The sequence below is a fragment of the Epinephelus moara genome, chromosome 9, assembly GCF_006386435.1.
Source record: "Epinephelus moara isolate mb chromosome 9, YSFRI_EMoa_1.0, whole genome shotgun sequence".
Lineage (NCBI taxonomy): Eukaryota > Metazoa > Chordata > Actinopteri > Perciformes > Serranidae > Epinephelus > Epinephelus moara.
The window spans coordinates 21,217,118-21,235,307 of NC_065514.1; the positions used below are offsets into that span (position 1 = coordinate 21,217,118).

The 18,190-nt window shown below is 41.5% G+C and overlaps 1 protein-coding gene across 2 annotated transcripts in view; it reads left to right on the forward strand.

Moving 5' to 3' along the window:
- The window catches only part of LOC126395218 (endoplasmic reticulum metallopeptidase 1), a 32,015-nt gene continuing 13,825 nt past the window's right edge, over positions 1 to 18,190 (forward strand). For both annotated transcript variants that reach the window (XR_007570423.1, XM_050052489.1), the window contains exons 1-9: positions 1 to 326; positions 4,194 to 4,498; positions 7,030 to 7,157; positions 7,358 to 7,463; positions 7,969 to 8,115; positions 9,270 to 9,362; positions 12,888 to 13,100; positions 13,334 to 13,554; positions 17,854 to 18,028. Coding sequence is in view for 1 of the 2 variants with exons in the window: in XM_050052489.1 (XP_049908446.1) it covers positions 52 to 326; positions 4,194 to 4,498; positions 7,030 to 7,157; positions 7,358 to 7,463; positions 7,969 to 8,115; positions 9,270 to 9,362; positions 12,888 to 13,100; positions 13,334 to 13,554; positions 17,854 to 18,028 (1,663 nt within the window). In the remaining variant the exon portion in view is untranslated. The remainder of the gene's footprint in view (positions 327 to 4,193; positions 4,499 to 7,029; positions 7,158 to 7,357; positions 7,464 to 7,968; positions 8,116 to 9,269; positions 9,363 to 12,887; positions 13,101 to 13,333; positions 13,555 to 17,853; positions 18,029 to 18,190) is intronic.

The window sequence follows — 18,190 nt, forward strand, 5'->3', positions numbered from 1 at the left end:
AAAGCGACGCCTGAGAGCGACGCTTGCAGCTGATATACCGCTGGCTCAAAAATGGAGAGCGACACCACTGTCAGGAGAATAAAACCCTTCGGGACACAGAATTATGTAGCGCAGGACAACGACGGTTCCCGGGTCCGGTGTGGGGATAACGGCTATAACGGTGACCCGAAGAGGAAGCCCGAAGTGAGCCTATATCTGCTGCGGGAAGGGCTGGCAGCTTCCCTGGTCTCTGTGTTTATTTTGGTGCTGTGGGGACTTGTTCATTTGTCGTTACAGCAGCTCGTCATTGGAAAGCCAACAGGCGACTTCAACGCAGTGAGAGCCAGGTGAGTTTTGTACCTAACACTCACCTCTTTGCTGTTTCTATGTTGGCTAACGGTCTCGAAGAAGCAGAGACACAGCTAACCTTTCCTCTAGTTTGGCAACAGACCCGCCTAGAAACCACTACCGGGTGTCCCCTCCCCTCCACCTACACCTCCACCTATTACCTCCAAGGTAACCTGTGGGGCGGACAGGTGTTTTGAACACCAGTTCAGCTCAGGAGAGAGGAGGTGCAGCAGCATGTAGCACTGGTCTTTAAATAATGTAGCCTCCATCAAGTCAAAGTCTCCTGCATGAAGCTTGCATAATGACCCCAAGATGCAATAACAATATTACTCCATAAACTTAATTTAAACCTGTTAAAAGCTCTAAAAGTAGATGTTTTGACAGTTAACGTAACATGGCAAGTTTATTTTTATGACAGATTTCACACCTAAAGGAAATACAAAGTGCCTTACATAATGTAGGTAGACATTAAACAGGAAGTGGGTTATAAACACAAATCAAAAGGACAGGAAAAGGACAATTAATTATTTGAGTCATTGCATAAAAACTAAACCGTAAAGGCTCATCAAAGTCTCATTGTGCACATAGCTCTTGCATCTACATGTAGTTAGTTGTTTAGGTTAATATCAAGCTAAAAATCCCAAAGATTTGTGAGAAATTTCTGCTGTCATCACTTTAAAATCATTGTAATCTAAATATCTTGCAATATGAAGATGCCAATATGGGCTCTGGGTAGTTGTAATGGTCATCTTACTATCTTCTAAGTGATTATACAATCATTTAAAAAAATAATCACCAGGTTGATTGATAATGAACATTATTAGTGGTTGCTGCCCTATGATTATGGGCAGTAGTCTATTATATTTGAGCGACAATACAGAATTTATTGTGAAAATCAACAATTGTGCACGTTTATTACTACTTCCACAAATGGTGAGGAAAAACTTGTCTTTCTGTTTCACATATTTGTCTCTCCAATGCCTTTGTTTTTTCTGACTTCTCAGACAAAATGAGCAATTTCAAAGCATCACTTTAGGCACTCGTACATTTAACAGAACATGAATATGAACATTAAAAAATAATCCAACACATATAAAACAGATTAATAGATAATACAATGCAGCCTGCGTGATTATAGAAACCATTATACATCCTGTTCTTTCTAAGAAGATGCAACATTTTCAGATTAAAAAGCACAGGGCGACAGCTTTTATCAGATTTCCAGTCCCTGCGAGAAGGAGAGATGGGGATTATGGTGCTGAATCTGAGGTCCGCAGGGCTGCGGTTGAGCTCTTGAAAGTGCTTGGCGACGGGATTTGCCATCATTTGGCTGGTTGCTCTATAAATGAGTCAGGCATGCTGCATTGAACTGATTAGGGCTCTGAGCTTCTTTGGTCACAATCATGGCTTTGTGAGTCCATGCCCTGCCAGTCCAGGTTTGAATTATGAGCCTGAGCATAAAACAATGTCTCAGACGCTGCTGTAGAAATGAAATGAAAGCCAGAGTTTAGATGTCTTTAATGTCATTTGGTACCACTTAATCACTACAACAAAGCTACATATTAGGGAGGACTTGTGAAAAGCAAAGGAAACACAAGCATTTGATGCATTTGATCGATGCTTGTAATGTGACCAACACAAAGCCTCACCCACCATGGTTAGATGACAGACATTATATTGTTGACTCCACTGTGAGCATCAGCCAGCACAGCAGCACTTCTGCTGGTGTGGGCAGTGGAGCTTCTGTAACATTGGCCTTTTTTGAACAGCTGCAGAAAACACGACCGGCAGCTGCTTCTTTAAAGAAAAGTTGAGGAAAAGCATCTGTTTTTTCTTACCATATGGGTTGCTTGGCTTAATTTCCTGTTTCTATCTCCTGAGGGAGTCTGTGCAGCGACGAGGAAGATCAGGTCAGACTTCTACAGAGACATAGGATATTATAACCTGAGCGGGTCAGGGCAATGGTCCAAACTCAGGACATAGAAAACATACTGTAACAAAGACAGATTGTTTTAAAACAAACTGAAAAAAAGTCATTTTATTTCTCGTTCCGTCTTTTGTGGGGTCATCTTTTTCATCTTGGAAAGATCCTCTCTTCTCAGTTCATTATGTCGAAGAGGGATGCCACCCAATTTGCTAATCCCTCAACTTCAAGACCTCCAGTCAGTGTTTGTGAAGATGTCCCACTCTCTCTTAAAAAACCTGAACTTTTGATGTAATGTGTAGGACTGCAGATGACAATTATTTCCATTATTTATTAATCTGCTGATTATTTTCTCAATGAAGTGAGTAATTGTTTGGTCTAGAAAATAGTGAAAACTAGAATGTCTGTCCAGACTCATATGTAGCCATGACAGTTGACAATTTTCCGTCAAATATGGAGGTGCTGCAAAGAAACAACAAACTCTAAAATGTGTATGCTTCACACACATCTTCAACCCGGCAGCACAGAAGATCTGTACAGTCAGCACAGTTTCAAGACACCCAAGATTAGTGTCACCAATTCAGTATTTGACCAAATGTCTCCCCGTCTGTCCCTGAGTTATGACACTGAATAATGGCCAGAAATGACCTCTTTGGACAGAAGATATCATAACTTCTTTTAGACATTTGTGTGAAATTTTGTCATTATTAGCCTATGAATTCTTGAGTTATGGCCCTGTGAGGTCACAGTGACATTTTATCACTGAAATTAGTTTTAGTTTGAATCTAATCAGTTCATTGTTGAGTCCAAGCGGACGAAAAAATTCCCTTAGGGTGATTTTGAGTTAATATGTTCATGAGAATGAGACGGATGGCGTACTAGTGACCTCGACCTTTGACCTTTGTCAGCCATAATCTAATCAGTTCATCGTTGAGTCCAAGTGAACATTTGTGCCAAATTTAAAGAAATCCCTTTCTTGTGATAGGGACTGAGACCGGCTGACGGACACACATACACACAACCTGAAAACATAATGCCTTTGGCCACGGCTATCACTGGCGCAGAGGCATAAAAATGATCACAATTTACTTGAAAGGATGCAAATCGTCATATTTGAGAAGCGGGAATCACAACATTGGCTGTCATTTTTGCTTGAAATATGACTTTATTGATCATGATTTATCGATTACAAAAATTCTTTCCAGTTTATCCTCCGTTGATTGCCCAATGGATTAAGCAACTGTTTGTTTCAGCTGTAGTTGACGGGATCAGAGCAGAAGTTCCTCCATATCCAGCGTTACGTATACTGTCTTGAAGTCACCAATAAAACTCTAATATCAGACTGTGTTGTATGTAGTGGCATTGCTAACCTGTAGAAAACCTTATTTAGAGTATACAACAGTATTTTGGCTAAAGTGCTCACAGTTATCACATCCAGCACAGCTTTCATTGTCTGACATAAGTGAAAAAGAAAGATGCGAGTCTGTAGAGATATCTGAACTTGAACCTGGTTTCATTTCGTCATTTAACTGTCAGCAAGCAGAAGTATCAGCGATTGTTGCACTTAAGTATGTCTTCTCTCCTGAGTAGTGCATCTGTAAAATTTAGAAGAGGTGTTTCTCTCACAAACTCACATGAGCAAACTGTGTCTGTCGGCAAAAAACACCCACGCCATCAGGATGTGTATGTAACCTCGTTTAAGTTTTGAAACCTCAAGGTAGTTATAAAATCAAAGCTATGGACTGTGACCTCATTCAGCCATCCGTCCATACATATGTACAATGATTCACTGTCTGTAACAATAGTAACATTGAAGAGCAGGACATTAATAAGATGCTGCACTGCTGTGATGGAACAAGTAGGCTTGGTTTTCCACCCCATCAAAGTTTAACAGCATCCCAATGTTCTCTCTCCCTGTTCTCACTCTTACCTCACGATCTAGACGGCACTTGGAGCAGATCACCAGCGTTGGCCCTCGGCCAGTGGGCAGCCAGGAGAATGAAGTCCTGACAGTCGGCTACTTGTTGGAGCAGATTGAGAGCATCCGGGCAGAGACCGCAGCGGGTCTCCATCAGCTCACGGTGGATGTGCAGCGTCCCACTGGCACTTTCTCCATTGACTTTCTTGGAGGCTTCACCAGCTTCTATGACCGTGTCACCAACATTGCTGTCAGGCTGGAGCCTAAGGGTGGGACGCAGCATCTCATGCTAGCCAATTGCCACTTTGACACAGTGGCTAACAGTCCAGGTACAAAAACTTTCCTCCTTCTCTTGAAGAATTCTGCCTACTGTAGGTGAGCTCTGACAGAAGGCACTGACACTGATGATATTGAGCTTTAGACAAACAGGTTCAGCACTCAGTTTGCATGTAGGCACATGCAGAAAGCATTCACACACCTGCCAAACTTAAATTACCCGAAAGAAAAGGGCTGTCAAACATCAATCTCCTATAACTTCTCAAATCTGCTGTTGCAACTCTTTAGTGCTATCTTGTGCTGTTGTGTCTCATTTTGGGTTTAACTGCTGTGTCCTGTCCTGTGACTCATCTAAAGAGCACTTTACAGAAAATTCCTTTGTTTTTTTGTATGGCATTGGCATGGCAGCATGACTGTAGCGGTGTCGGCCTGTCGGTCCACCACTTCGGTACAAACTGAAATACCTCAACAGTTATAGAAATTACCTTGAAATTTTGTCATTCGACATTCATATTCTGCAGAGGATAAAGCACACTGACTTTGTTGATTCCCTGACTTTTACTGTAGCGCCACTATGAGGTTCCCATTTGTGGTTCCCAGAAAATGCACTTCAAACTCTGATCCCTTCACTTTTAATCTAGCGCTATCATCAAATCAAAATTTTGAGACATACTTTGATTCGAGGTCCATCGATACAATATTGATACAGGATATTGGGCCGATAGTGACTCATATAGCTGGTATTGGTGGTAGTTGGGCCAGTCTGTTCAATTCAATTCTATGTTTGCATTTTCAGCTGCTCTATTATTTTATATGGGCATTTAAATTCAGTGTGCAAGAGCATGTAAATGGTTACTGAGTAGCAGGGGGCACCATGTTTGGTATCCTCTGTTACCAGTGTGTGAATGTGTGTGTGAATGGATGAATGTGATGTAGTGTAATAGCGCTTTGAGTGGTTGGAGGACTAGAAAGGCACTATACACCTACAGTCCATTTACCAGTCAGTCAATTTGGTATTGGATTGGTACCTGGTATTGGCTGATAACCAAAGCCTAGGTATTGGTATTAGAACTGAAGAAGTCTGACTGGTGCATCCCCAAACTAAACACCTGCAAACTAATGACATTCCCATCAGCCTCAGCTGTACCCTGAGTTTAGTGCTAATTAGCAAATGCTAACACGCTAAAACCAAGATGGTGAATATGTTTAACATTATACCTGCTGAATATCAACATGCTAGCCTCGCCATTGTTAGCATGCTGATATGAGCATACAGCTTTAAGCATCTCTGTGTCATGGACTCCATGACAAACCTGCATTTTTCCTGTCACAGTGTGCGCAAGCCATATGTTTTTCATCATGCACGTCCTCATGTGTTTTATGATGATAATACCCCCATCTGTGCACTGTAGTCATGTGGACCAAACTGTGAAATGTAGCCAATCCAGAAAATTCTGATGCCAAAGGGAATCATATCTAGACCGCATGGTAATAACAGTGTTTGTTGACGATAGATAACACGGTCTTAATTTCTTTGTCTTTTTGTTAAATCAGGAATTTTCACTGCTTTGCTCCACACCCTCGAGCCTTTTGAGGGACATATTTTCCCACTTAAAACGCACACATACACACAAATGTGCACACACAGCCTCACCAGCAAAAGGAAATTCAGCCAAGAGGTGTGGACCAGGAAGATACACATTCACGTCCACCGCTGCCTGCCAAGCCTTTGATTCCTGGGAATTCTAAACACTTTTTTATGCTAAAAATAATAAAGGGGAAAAAAAGAAAGACTAAAGGGATAGCTCTGTGTCTTGCACATATTTTTGTCCACATGTTTAATGCATGTAAATATGGTCAGCACAGTACACTGATGATGGAAGTCAGAGTAGTTATGATTACTTTATTTCTGGTGCACAGGTGAACCATTGAGGTTTGATTTGTACCCGCAATCTTTTTAACTCTCTCAGAGCTTTTCGGGGACAAGGATTAATATGTAGCTGATATAAGTGGCAGCGACAGGAGCATGAATGGTACCCAGACAGACAGCGAACAGACTCCCATCCCCACCTCGTGAACTCATTCAAGACAGAAAGCTGCAGCACATGATGTCTCAGTTTTACTCTCTGATCTTTGGGCATTTATTCCCAGTAAACTGTGTCCCTTACCACTAACCTGTCTAATCTTTCTGCATCACATGCCCTGTTCACGTGTTCTTTTCTTCTCGCTATTACCCTTTTTCCTTTGTGTTCACCAAAGCAGTGGGAGCTCTTTTTTTTTTTTTACCAGCTAGGCGCATTCTTCACATGTTTGCACTCAGAGCCTACACCCTTCATTCTCATGTGTTTGTGTTAGTCTGATGTACATCAATGTTATCGGCTCTATCTCCTGCATGTGTTCTAATCTCAAACTGAGCCACTGTGTCGGGACAGGCAGGTGATCTGGGTGAACGATCGCATGTCTTTGTGTGTAAATGCCAGGCGAAGCTGAGCTTCTGTTGCCTGATACAAATGTGAAAAGCAGGTAGGAGCAGGTTTTCTTTTAGTACTTTTTTGACACACATACACTGGTTTCCTTGTCTTAGGTGCCAGCGATGATGCAGTGAGCTGTGCAGTGATGCTGGAAGTCCTCCATTCTCTGGCCAACCAGTCTACTCCTCTTCATCATGGAGTTATCTTCCTCTTTAATGGGGCAGAAGAAAATATCCTTCAGGTGAAATGAAGTGACAAGAACACATGCTTTACACTTTGAAAGTCAGACAAGCCTGTCGTCACCACTTTGGGTTGTCATTTAATATGAAAAAAAGTGCCGTCTTTTTTTGTTTGTCTTATTTGTTCCGCTACATTCTTATTTTCTCTCTCACTAACTCTTTGCTCTGTTTTTTTTTTTGTTTTGTTGCTTTTCTCCATCAGGCCAGTCACGGTTTCATTACTCAGCATCCGTGGGCCAAGCAGGTGCGGGCTTTCATTAACTTGGAGGCTGCAGGTGTTGGGGGCAAGGAAGTTGTTTTTCAGACAGGTACTGTACCAAACGAACTTTTCCAGTTTGTTTATTAGCATTTTCTATTCTTAGGAGTTCTCTGTGTTTATTTTGCATGTTTTTTGCATTTGTGCCAATGCCATTTTTGCTGTTACAGAGATCTACTGTCTGACATTGAGACAATGTTGCAGTGTGCATTAAATGCCCTTGTTCCAATCATTTGCATTCTGGCATGCTACTACTATTCCGTATCTATATGGATTACCAGCAGCCTGATTATGATTCCTGAGGTGCCTGTAATATTATATTTATATTTTAGACACTATCTGATGTACGTACTCTATACATTAAACAAGCTTAAATGCCTACATCACTAAAACCACGAAGAGGAAGTAGTTAAGACAGCAGGAAGAAGAGTTATAGTACTCTCATAGTAAAACCTTCTTTTACACAATGATTGTTCTTTTTGCCAGAACCTAGGAGAGTGAGATAACTGTCCATTATCTAAAATATCCCAGAGACCTTTTCTTTCTTTTCCCAAAAGGTCCAGAGAACCCGTGGCTGGTCCAGGCCTACGTTCACGCAGCGAAACACCCCTTTGCCTCTGTGGTCGGCCAGGAGGTCTTCCAGAGTGGCATCATCCCCTCTGACACTGACTTTCGCATCTACAGGGACTTTGGTAACATCCCAGGTAATGCAGACAAAGTCTTAAAATGTCTTGAAATACATATTTACCAATAAAAGGCATTATATTGTCTTAAATTCAGATTGGATGGGTCTTAAATTGTTTTGATTCATGTCATCGTGTGAACTTCCTTTGTTGGCGTTTTGGGAAACACCATGTTAACTGGAGGGAAACACTGTTCGATAGGGGAATAGACTTCGACATCACACCTGTATGTGTGCAGTGTCTCTGTTTTTGCCCCCTCTTTGCACTTAGTTCAACAATACAGACCCACTGCGTTATCTGAGGCCTTGTTAGTTAGACTGCTTGTTAGTTTATGTAAATGGTCAAATTGAAGTTTAAGATAAATGACTTGAGAATTAAGATTACCTCTAGTGATTGAAACTAGTTCCTGGAAATGCATACAAAGTAACCTGCACTGTATGCTAAAGGTGTTATAAAACTTGGGACAATGGGGGGTCAAGGCAGTGGAATTGCACATGCAGAGCCATAAGCACATGGAGCACTGGTTCCCAACTGGTCCAGCCACTTGGTCCAGATTTCTCCTTAGTCATTAGTTCAAGGTCCACACAGTTTATTAGGTTTAGTGTCATACTTGTGTTTGGGCATGCCATCGAGTTGGTTTGCTGTTTGCAGCAGGAAACAGCACTTTAAAATAAAAGCTCTGTGGCGGAAATTCACCGTACTTAAAAATAAAGTGTGTTTTTTACAGACTTGATACGAATCACTTGCAGTCCATTCAGAATGGACCTGTGACCCACTTTTGAACCGTGACCAGCCAGTTGGGAACCGCTGACATAGCGTATCATCAGTGTCATCTTGCCTTACTGATAATTTTAAACTGGCATCAATTTATTTTCTTATACGGAGAATATTTTTCAGTTTTGATGTGTCTTTCCATCGTAAGTTTGTTCCCAAATTTTGGTGGTTTAAGTGGTATTAAAAATGTCTTAAAAAGTCTTACATTTAGCTTGTTTAAAGCTGTAGACACATTGAGTACATTATAGAAATTAGTAATGGAAGTTTAGAGCCTTTCTTTGTCACAGTGAACAATGATAATCTGGTGCAAAGCAGAGATGCTTTTATTTTTTGTCTTTTTCGCCCTCCGTATTCCATGTTTTATATCTTATTCTGTGTATGTTTGTACTTCATTTTTACAGGCATTGACTTGGCTTTCATTGAAAATGGTTTCATCTATCATACAAAGTACGACACTGCTGACAGGATCCTGACAGACTCGATACAGAGAGCCGGTACGCAGCACACACACATACACCTACGTATCCCTACGTGTGCCAAACTTAAATAGGTGTCACCTTATGCTTTTATTTGACACTCATTGCAAATAGATTGAGTGTTTGTTAGTGGGTGGGTGTGTCTGGTTGTCAAGGAGAGAGCAGTCACTGCAGCATTAGACTGGTGTGGTAGAGAACAGCTGCCAGCGCTGTTTTTCTGTCACAAACACAAAACACATGCTGTCCATTTGTGCTTTATCTCCCTCAGTTTCAGACTGGTCAGCACTCAGCTGATCTCATTATTTCCCCGAGAACTAAGAAATGCATTCACGTATATACATTGCAGCTACAGACTTTTACTGTTGCACTTGCCCTCATTTACCTCGTGCATCTGTGTTGCTGAATTATTTTTGCTTTACTTAGCAGAGAATCTAGTCAGTCAGCACTAAAAACCTGAGACAGTTGGCATCTTTCCTCTCTCCCTCAGCAGCTACTGGACATCTCCCTCCTCTCATTCTGTGTACAGTAACTAACCGTGAAAGGCATGAATTATTAGAGAGAGAAAGTGAAATTTCAGAGGTAGGTAGAAGGTATTTTTAGTCTGTAGAGAAGGATGCAGAACAGTTTTGTATGGTGGAGAGTAGGTACAGCACAGGGGCAACGGAGGAGGGAGATACACCAGTAGCTCTGCTCTGTTGATGCCTCTGATGAACACAGCAGGTTTTTTGGCCTTAACCGGCTCATTCATATCTCTTTTTTCACAGCTCTGCTTTTCAATAAGTGGGAAAGGTTCAAGGCTAGCATTGCTCTAGTGTAGATTCACTTTTGTTCCAAAGCTGGATCTATTTTTAAAGCTATTGTGGCGATATATGAACAAGAGCACGGCAATCTAACTGTTGTAAATGTTACTGTGAAATAAAATGTCATTTCTTGTTGAAATCAGAAATTAAAGCCGTGGGTAAATCACAAAGCAGAATCATGTAGCTAAGCAGTGAACCCAACATGAACAAGTAGATGTTGTACACTCAGTTGTTTACACTTTAAGGCCACAGTGAGCCTACCAGGCGGAAGAACAATGAAGCTTTGTCTCGTGTGTGTGTGTGTGTGTGTGTGTGTGTGTTTGTGTATGTGTGTGCCGTTAACTGTGCAGACATGCAGGCAGCAGTACATAGGGCAACACAGATAAAAGAAACTCGGCCTCGGGCAGCAGTAACCCAAACAGTGACCTCTCTCTGATCCTTCACATCGCCAAATTTTTCATCTACATTCAACATCATGATTCTAGCCAATTCCGTGTGTAGTCCTCTACGTGTCCCGTATACTGGTGTACAGCTGTTGTATAACTATGAGAGGAACATTTAGGCCATAAATCAGACTTGCCCTCTCACACACATACACCGCTATACTCATTGGCACTCTACTGCTTGGGGCATAAAATCATATTTGCTCACCCACATCATACTCTCTCACACACACCATTAAACATGGAAGTGTAGTGTATCTGAAACAGCCGACTCTGTGTGTGTGTGTGTGAGTGAGTGAAATTGTGCTTCGTCTTGCACATATCCTGTCATGGGAAATAATAAAAGTATAGTTGTTTGTTTTAGAGAATAGAAGGAGAGCTGGATGCCGAGTGTTATTGTACATGTACGAGGGTGTTCGAGGTGTGTGTGGGAGAGTTTAGTGTTGTATGTGCAAGACCATAAAGCTGTTTGTTAGAGCAGTGTATGATTTACAGTCTGATGTCTTCTGTACATCTTTAAAAACAGTTTATATAGTGTAATTATCAATAAAATACATGTTATGTTTGAACTGAATGTAAATATAGTTGGTAATAGGGATGCACCGATTATGAAATTCTGGATTAGTATTGATGTTGGTGTTTAACTTAACAATTTGGCTCATAGCCGATGCCATAACAGACGTTTTTTGTCGTTCATTATTTTGTTTTTGGTGTTATTTATTCCCCTTTTGTGCCAGAGAAACACAGACATCTTCACTATAAAAATAACTAAACTGTTGTCAGGTCATTCAGTCCTTCATTATCTTTGACTGAGCAAAATTTCAGCTGTACACATTTATGAAACAGCCTTTAATATAGTCCTCTGTCACAGGAAATGACAGCCTCAGATGCCTTTTTAGCCTGCTATACAACTACCTATATACCTATACTAACTACAAGTACCTTAAGCATCTCTGCCTTGTTGCAGCTTAATCTGCTTCTCTTCGCATCTAAGATGTGAGACGCAGAGCTGAACAGCTGCTCACTGTCTGTGCTGGTGCATGGAGCACATGGGTATGTCTGTGCCATTTGTGCCAGTACTAGAAAAAAGAGGTGATTATTCCTCCAATATCCGAGAGTGGTCGCTTTTCTGGAAATGGGAACTATGCAAACAACATGTCGCTGATCTTTCTTTCTGTAATACCTGCTCCCACGTGGCTGATATTTGCTTTCACTTCTATTTGTTAAGGAGCCACAGGTTTGCACAGGACCTGTTTCGCTCTTATGTCATACCAGAATCTTGTCCAGTCAGCAAATTTGCTTTGCCTAGGATAATGAAGGCATGACCTGCTCTACTCTCCCTCTGATTGGCTATTACCTGTTGCCTTTGTTGCTTGGGTTGGTTAGGTTTAGGCGAGACCGGTGAGATTAATTAGGGTCAGGTTAAGAACGTTAGGGTAAGCCAATCAGTGGCAAGGTAAAGGTTTCGTTATACCAGGAAATGCAAATTCACATCCAGCCAGTTGCTTCTTCTTCGAATTAGGGTTGTTCAAGTCCTTCCGCAAATAGCCAAAACAACATTTAGCTGGTGCAAAATTGATGTCACATAGTAGATAAACACTGGCCACTGCCATTTGTGAATGTAATCTTATTTGCTTATTGGCTGATGGCAGTCAGCAAGGAGAATACCAGCCGATCACTAATGTTCGAACGATAACTTGGTGCATCTCTAGTTGGTAAAGTATCTGTGGATTAAAGCAGAGATTGTAAGGCTCAGTACACAGTAACACACCTTCATTTACTAGTATATTGATTACTGTTTATGTAGACATGGTCTTTTTGCTGCAGCAAACACTGTCTGTATGGTTGTGCAGGAAGAAAAAGGCCACTACCTCAGTGTAGCCTGTCCCTGCTGGACAGAGGGTTATACTGAGTCATCAATAAACTGTGTCCACTGCATATGATGTGTCAGCTCTATAAGATCAAGCCTTTTACAGTGAGGTTATCACTTTCATATTCAGTCATATTAACCATTTCCTTCCCCTGATTGTCAGGATAGATGTACAAATGGTGGAAACCAAAAACCACAATAGAGGAAGCTCAGTATTTACTCCCCAGTTTTTCCCTTTCCATGAATTCCTATTGTGTCCTATCCAGTTTGGGTTTTAAGTTAGGATGTCCTGCCTGTACTGTCTGTCTGTCCAGCTGGTGTACTCCTGCTCTATACTGCAGGAAACAATGCAGCTAAATGCAACAGAGCTTTAATGTGTTACATTTCAGCTTTGAAGCTCTTCACCTTGAAACTCGCTTCCTGTTTTCAGGCGACAACATCCTGGCAGTCCTGAGGTACCTGGTGACGTCAGAGAAGTTAGCCGATTCCTCAGAGTATCGTCATGGCAATATGGTGTTTTTTGACCTGCTGGGTGTGGTTGTGGTGGCTTACCCAGCCCGTGTTGGCACCATCCTCAACTACATGGTAGCCACAGCCACCTTCCTCTATCTGGCAAAGAAAGCCTCACTGCCAGGCAATGGAGGTAGGTCGCCATTCCCTATTGTCTATGCATGTTATGCCATTTCCTGTGCTGGATGTGTGTGTTGCATGTTTTCCATTTTTTGGCTTATTCAAGTGTTTTTCTTGCAAACTGTAGAAAAAGAATTGTCCAATCCCAGTTTTCCAAATGTTTTGTCATTTTTCTTTAGAAGATTTGGATGAGCTGTTCTTGTATGTTTGGTTTTCATTTACTTCATTCATCTCCATCTCTCTCAGGTGGACGCTATGTTCGAGAACTGGCCTGTGCGACAGGCGTAGCAGTCCTGAGCTGGTTCATCACCCTGTTGTCAGTGCTGATTGTCGCTCTGCTTGTCACTTTGCTGGGCCGCTCCATGTTTTGGTACAACCACTTCTACGCTTCCATCTGCCTGTATGGTGCTGCTGCCACGGGAAAGATGATCCTCGTTCACACGCTGGCCAAGAACGTGTACTATGGAGTAAGTGGAGAATTCCTTTAAAGGTGCTGTATGTGACATTCACAGCCTTAAACCACTGTTTGCTTTGTAAAGGTATAGTGGAGTAATGATGTCCTGAGCAGAAAAAAATGTCAAGCTACCTCTGTGAGTGTTGTAATCCAAGCTTCTCTGTGGTTTGTTGTGGTAAGCTGATCGGGGTCTGTGTGCATGCTAGTTCATGAATGTATCCCACTGGCTAGCTCATCACCACCACTTTACACTGCGCTCATACAGCGGGTGCTGATACCAGGACAGCGTCATTGCAGAATTTTCCATCCTCCTGTTCCCCCCGGTTAACAGTGTTAGCTCTGTCAGGACTGTTGCCGTGTGTAGCGCTGTAATGTAATTAGCACTGTTAACTGCTAGCAGCCGGCTCAGCCACCTCCATATTGAGAACCAAGTCCTGACAACTGGTACCTAATGAATTTCGCATTGAGGCCCTTTAAAGAGTATAGTTCGACATTTTTCATCCATTCATTCATCCGTTTTTGTCTGCATATCCGGGGCCAGGTCACAGGGGCAGCTGGCTGAATAAGGTAGTCCAGACATCCCTCTCCTCAGCAACACTTTCCAGCTCCTCTTGGGGGTCTCGAGGCATTCCCAGGCCAGATGAGCGTTATAATCCCTCCAGCACCCCTGGGCCTCCTACCACTGGTGGTTAGACATTTTGCTAAATACATTTATTTTCTTTCTCACAGCTAGTCTGTTTCCCCCTAAAAAAATCCACCTTCCACCATCCCTTAAGGAGCTGCTGCCGCTTCCAGTCTTTATGCTAAGCTAAGCTAACTGTCTCCTGGCTCCAGCTTCATATTGAAGAGACAGAAATGAGAATCGTTTCAATCTCCTCATCTAATTCTTGGCAAGAAAGCAAGTAATCCTGTTCCCCCAAACGTTTAACTTTTTCTTTGACATTGGACTTTAACTTTAAGAGCAGACATTTTATGTACATGCAAAATTTTGGCTAAGTAGTTTACAGTAAACGATCGAGAATATAACCATGCATTATAAAATGAAATTATTTTAGTACACAGAGCAGCAAAGGTGATAGATGTGGGTATTTCAGATATGAGTCATTTGAAGTCACCATCTACTTGATGGTTTTACACCTGTGTTTTATAGTAGGGATTGTTTTTTTTGTTTAGTTTGAACTGCAAGATCAGAAATTTCTAATATTTTAGATGATGTCTCTGAGTACCCCTGGTCAGCCTTCACTGAATCCTCAGTACAAATAACATGCGCCAATTAACTTCAAAGTTGAATAGGGAAATGAAGTGTGAGCTATAAGTCTATACAAAAGGAGAGTGTTAACATATTTGATCAGTTCAAGTGGAAAGAATGTCGACCAGCTGGATGTAGATCAAAATCTTAAGCGATACTTTCCTCCGTTGCATTTTTGTTTATTGTTCGAGATCACTATTCACTTGAGCCTAATATCTCATGTTGACTCACTGAGCTCACATTTAATGGGGACTAAAGTGCAGAGAGGAGAAAGCCAGTTCCTCTTACTCCCTGGTGGTTACAGAACAACAGCTCATTGTGTGTGATTGCTAAATTGTAGAGGTGGCTGATCAACAGTCATCTGTCAGTCACATGTGCACAATCATTTGCCAGCTATGAGACTGGGAGCCACTGGACCTGTCTCGCTGTGGTTTTCCAGCTATCAAATGGTAGCATCTCTGCTGATAGCAAATCCTGTTCTTGCATTTCCAGAGGCAGTCAGAGAGCTCTCTGTGCGTTGTACATTTTGTATATTTTAGGGGCAGCTAGCTGCAATTCAACTGACATATTGTACGTCTGACATTTAGTAAATATAAGCGTTTATTTGAGATTGAAACCATCACAGAAACTTTATTTTCATCTGAGCTAACCACATAATGAACTCCAGCTTTTCATGGCCATTTTCCAGAAAAGGACACAGACTAACCTTTGTGCCAGTCAGAGCACATAAGGCTTCATCTCCAGTGAAACAAAATCTCTATTGAAAGAGCACAATATATGTTTGGCCTCATTTTTTAAATGGTATTTTCTTTGACAGAAGAGTCTAGAATCGAGCAGACAGACAGACATGAGTCATAAAAGAAGATGAATTGATGCCTGCATCTATAAATGACTAAAATTGTGGCTATTGTTCATTTGGTCGTCTGATTCAGTGGTTTCCAACATTTTTTTGCCTGATGTACAGTATTGCTTCATCAACACCATCCATCATGTTCCAAATGTGCTCATTTCTATTGATTTTAAATGATATAAAAGTGGATATAATGGTGAATAGTAGAATTTCTTTTCATTCAGTGGAGATGTCCAAGTTAAGATTGGTTTGGTCAAGTTTGCATTTGTATTTCTACCACTTAAAGGAATATTTCACCCCACAAACGAACATTTGTGTAACAATTACTCACCCTGTGTTACGTTAAATTTATGAAGATAATGTTTTTCTTGCATGCCTCTGGTGAGCCTGGCTGTCTTCAAAGCCAGACTCCATTGACAAAACCGTACTTTTACTTCACTGAACACAGGAGTGCTGGTCTACCACTGCCTCGATCAGTTAGTTAGTTTGTATTATTGTGTGACTTTGGTGTTTTAAGGGGTAAGTTTGGATACACCAAGGTCACACAATAACACAGACAAACTAAGTGATCGAGGCAGCGGTAGACCAGCAACTCTCACGTTCAGCGAAGTAAAATTACTGTTTTTGTCAGTGGAGTCTGGTTTTGAAGAGAGCATGGGTAAGTTTTACTTTCAGTTCAGTTCCCTTTCGGAAAGGGCTGTCAATTTTGGAAGTACTGAGCATACGACCGCAAAAATGAGACTTGGATTATACTGCAGAGTTGTGTGAGACACTGAAAAAACATGGACCGCTTTTATTTCAACTGATCAAGAATTTTCTTAGGTTTTAGAGTCTTAATTCACTGAGAAGGCATGCGAAGAAAACAAAGTTTGGGGTGAGTAATTGGGATACAAATAATCATTTGGAGGGTGAAGTATTCCTTTGAAGTGTTTCAAGGATCATTTACTTTCTGCTAACTGTTTCAACTGTTCTGCTCATTGCTTACTATTTTCTCATGCTCCGAAATGCAGAATTGTTCAGGTGTAATATGGAGTCGAATAAATATGTAGGTGTCTTCTTTTTTCAAGTCATAAATTCTATTTTACCATAGTAGCTAGCACAATAATTCCATGCACTCCCTGGCAACTACTGAAGTACTCTCTGCAGTACAAGTACCCCTGGTTCAGAGTCACTGTTCTGCTTTAACCACAATGACTCTGAAGCAGGTAACACAAAAATCATCACTTCTTTGCTGCAAAAGTACATGCAGAGAGTTGAAGGGGTTCTAGTCCCACATCAGTCAAGACCAGAATCCACTGTACAAAGTTCCCTCTTCAGATTTATTTGCATGGCAGTGTTGCATGACCATATGCTGTTGTGCAGATTATGTTTGTGTATAGAAGGGTTTCTATATTACATCTAGTTGAAAAGTCATTCAACCAGAAGGCAACGTGTGAGAGGAACCGGATGAATGCCTCTCAGTGAAGCTGTGATCTTGATGTTCATATTAGTGGAACAATACTGCCTTGTGTACTTGTGGGATGTTGTGCTTCATAACCAAATATTGCAGCAAGCCTCTCAGTCATCCTACAGTAATGCATGGTAAATTAGGTCAGTGAATTCTTCCTGTAGTAATAGAGATGTTCCTTTTTAGTTTATAGATTTAGTTTCAGGATACAAGTGAGGCCAGGGTGTAAAGTCCCTGCTATAGGAACTGGGAAGTTTCAAATCAGGTCATTGATTCTTTGTTCCTGTTTAGTGTTTATACACAGCAGTCATGATGAGTGAGTGATTGTCTTGTGATTTTTAAAAAGGTGTATGTAATATTACTCGTGATGGATGTTAAGTATATAAGGCCGGGACTGAGGATACAGTCTAGATATAAACACCAGGTACTGGCCAACACACTCGATCTCCTCATGAGCAGCCGATAAAACAACCTCAGCAGCTCTGTGTTATTCCTTAATTAAACAGATGCATTTCAGAGGCTGCTTATCTGATGAGTGAGGAGTGCGCGCTGCCATGGCACACACACAAAAACTTTAAGCATTCCTCTATGTCAGCAAATTTTAATCCCAAGGTTTCTTCTCGTAAAGCAACAGTTAGATTTTTCCACAAATGCACATCAGCTGGTTCCTCGCCTCTCAAAGCAGCATGCATCATAGGGCAACCTCCTCTAATCTGCTCATGCATATCCCTTCTATGTTAAGCTGCTATATGTGTTCTCTGTGCAGGGTGTCCGTTTGGTGGAGCTGGGCGATCTCTACTTTGACGTGAGCTTGTTGCTGTGGTGCTGCAGCCTGGTGTGGCTGACCCAGCAGGGCCTGTGTTCAGCCTATGTGCCCATGCTCATGGTGGCCTTCCCCCTGGCCACCAGACTGATGCTGGCAAAAGAATTTAAACACAGAGGTAAACACTCAACTCAACTTTATTTACAAAAAATATTTATGTATAAGTAATGTAAAAATACTAGAAAGTCAGAAGGTCAGCTATATAACTTGGGGCTAAACCATGTTGAGCTCTAAAAGTAATTAAAAGAATCTTAAAATCAATTCTGATGTTGAGCTCTAA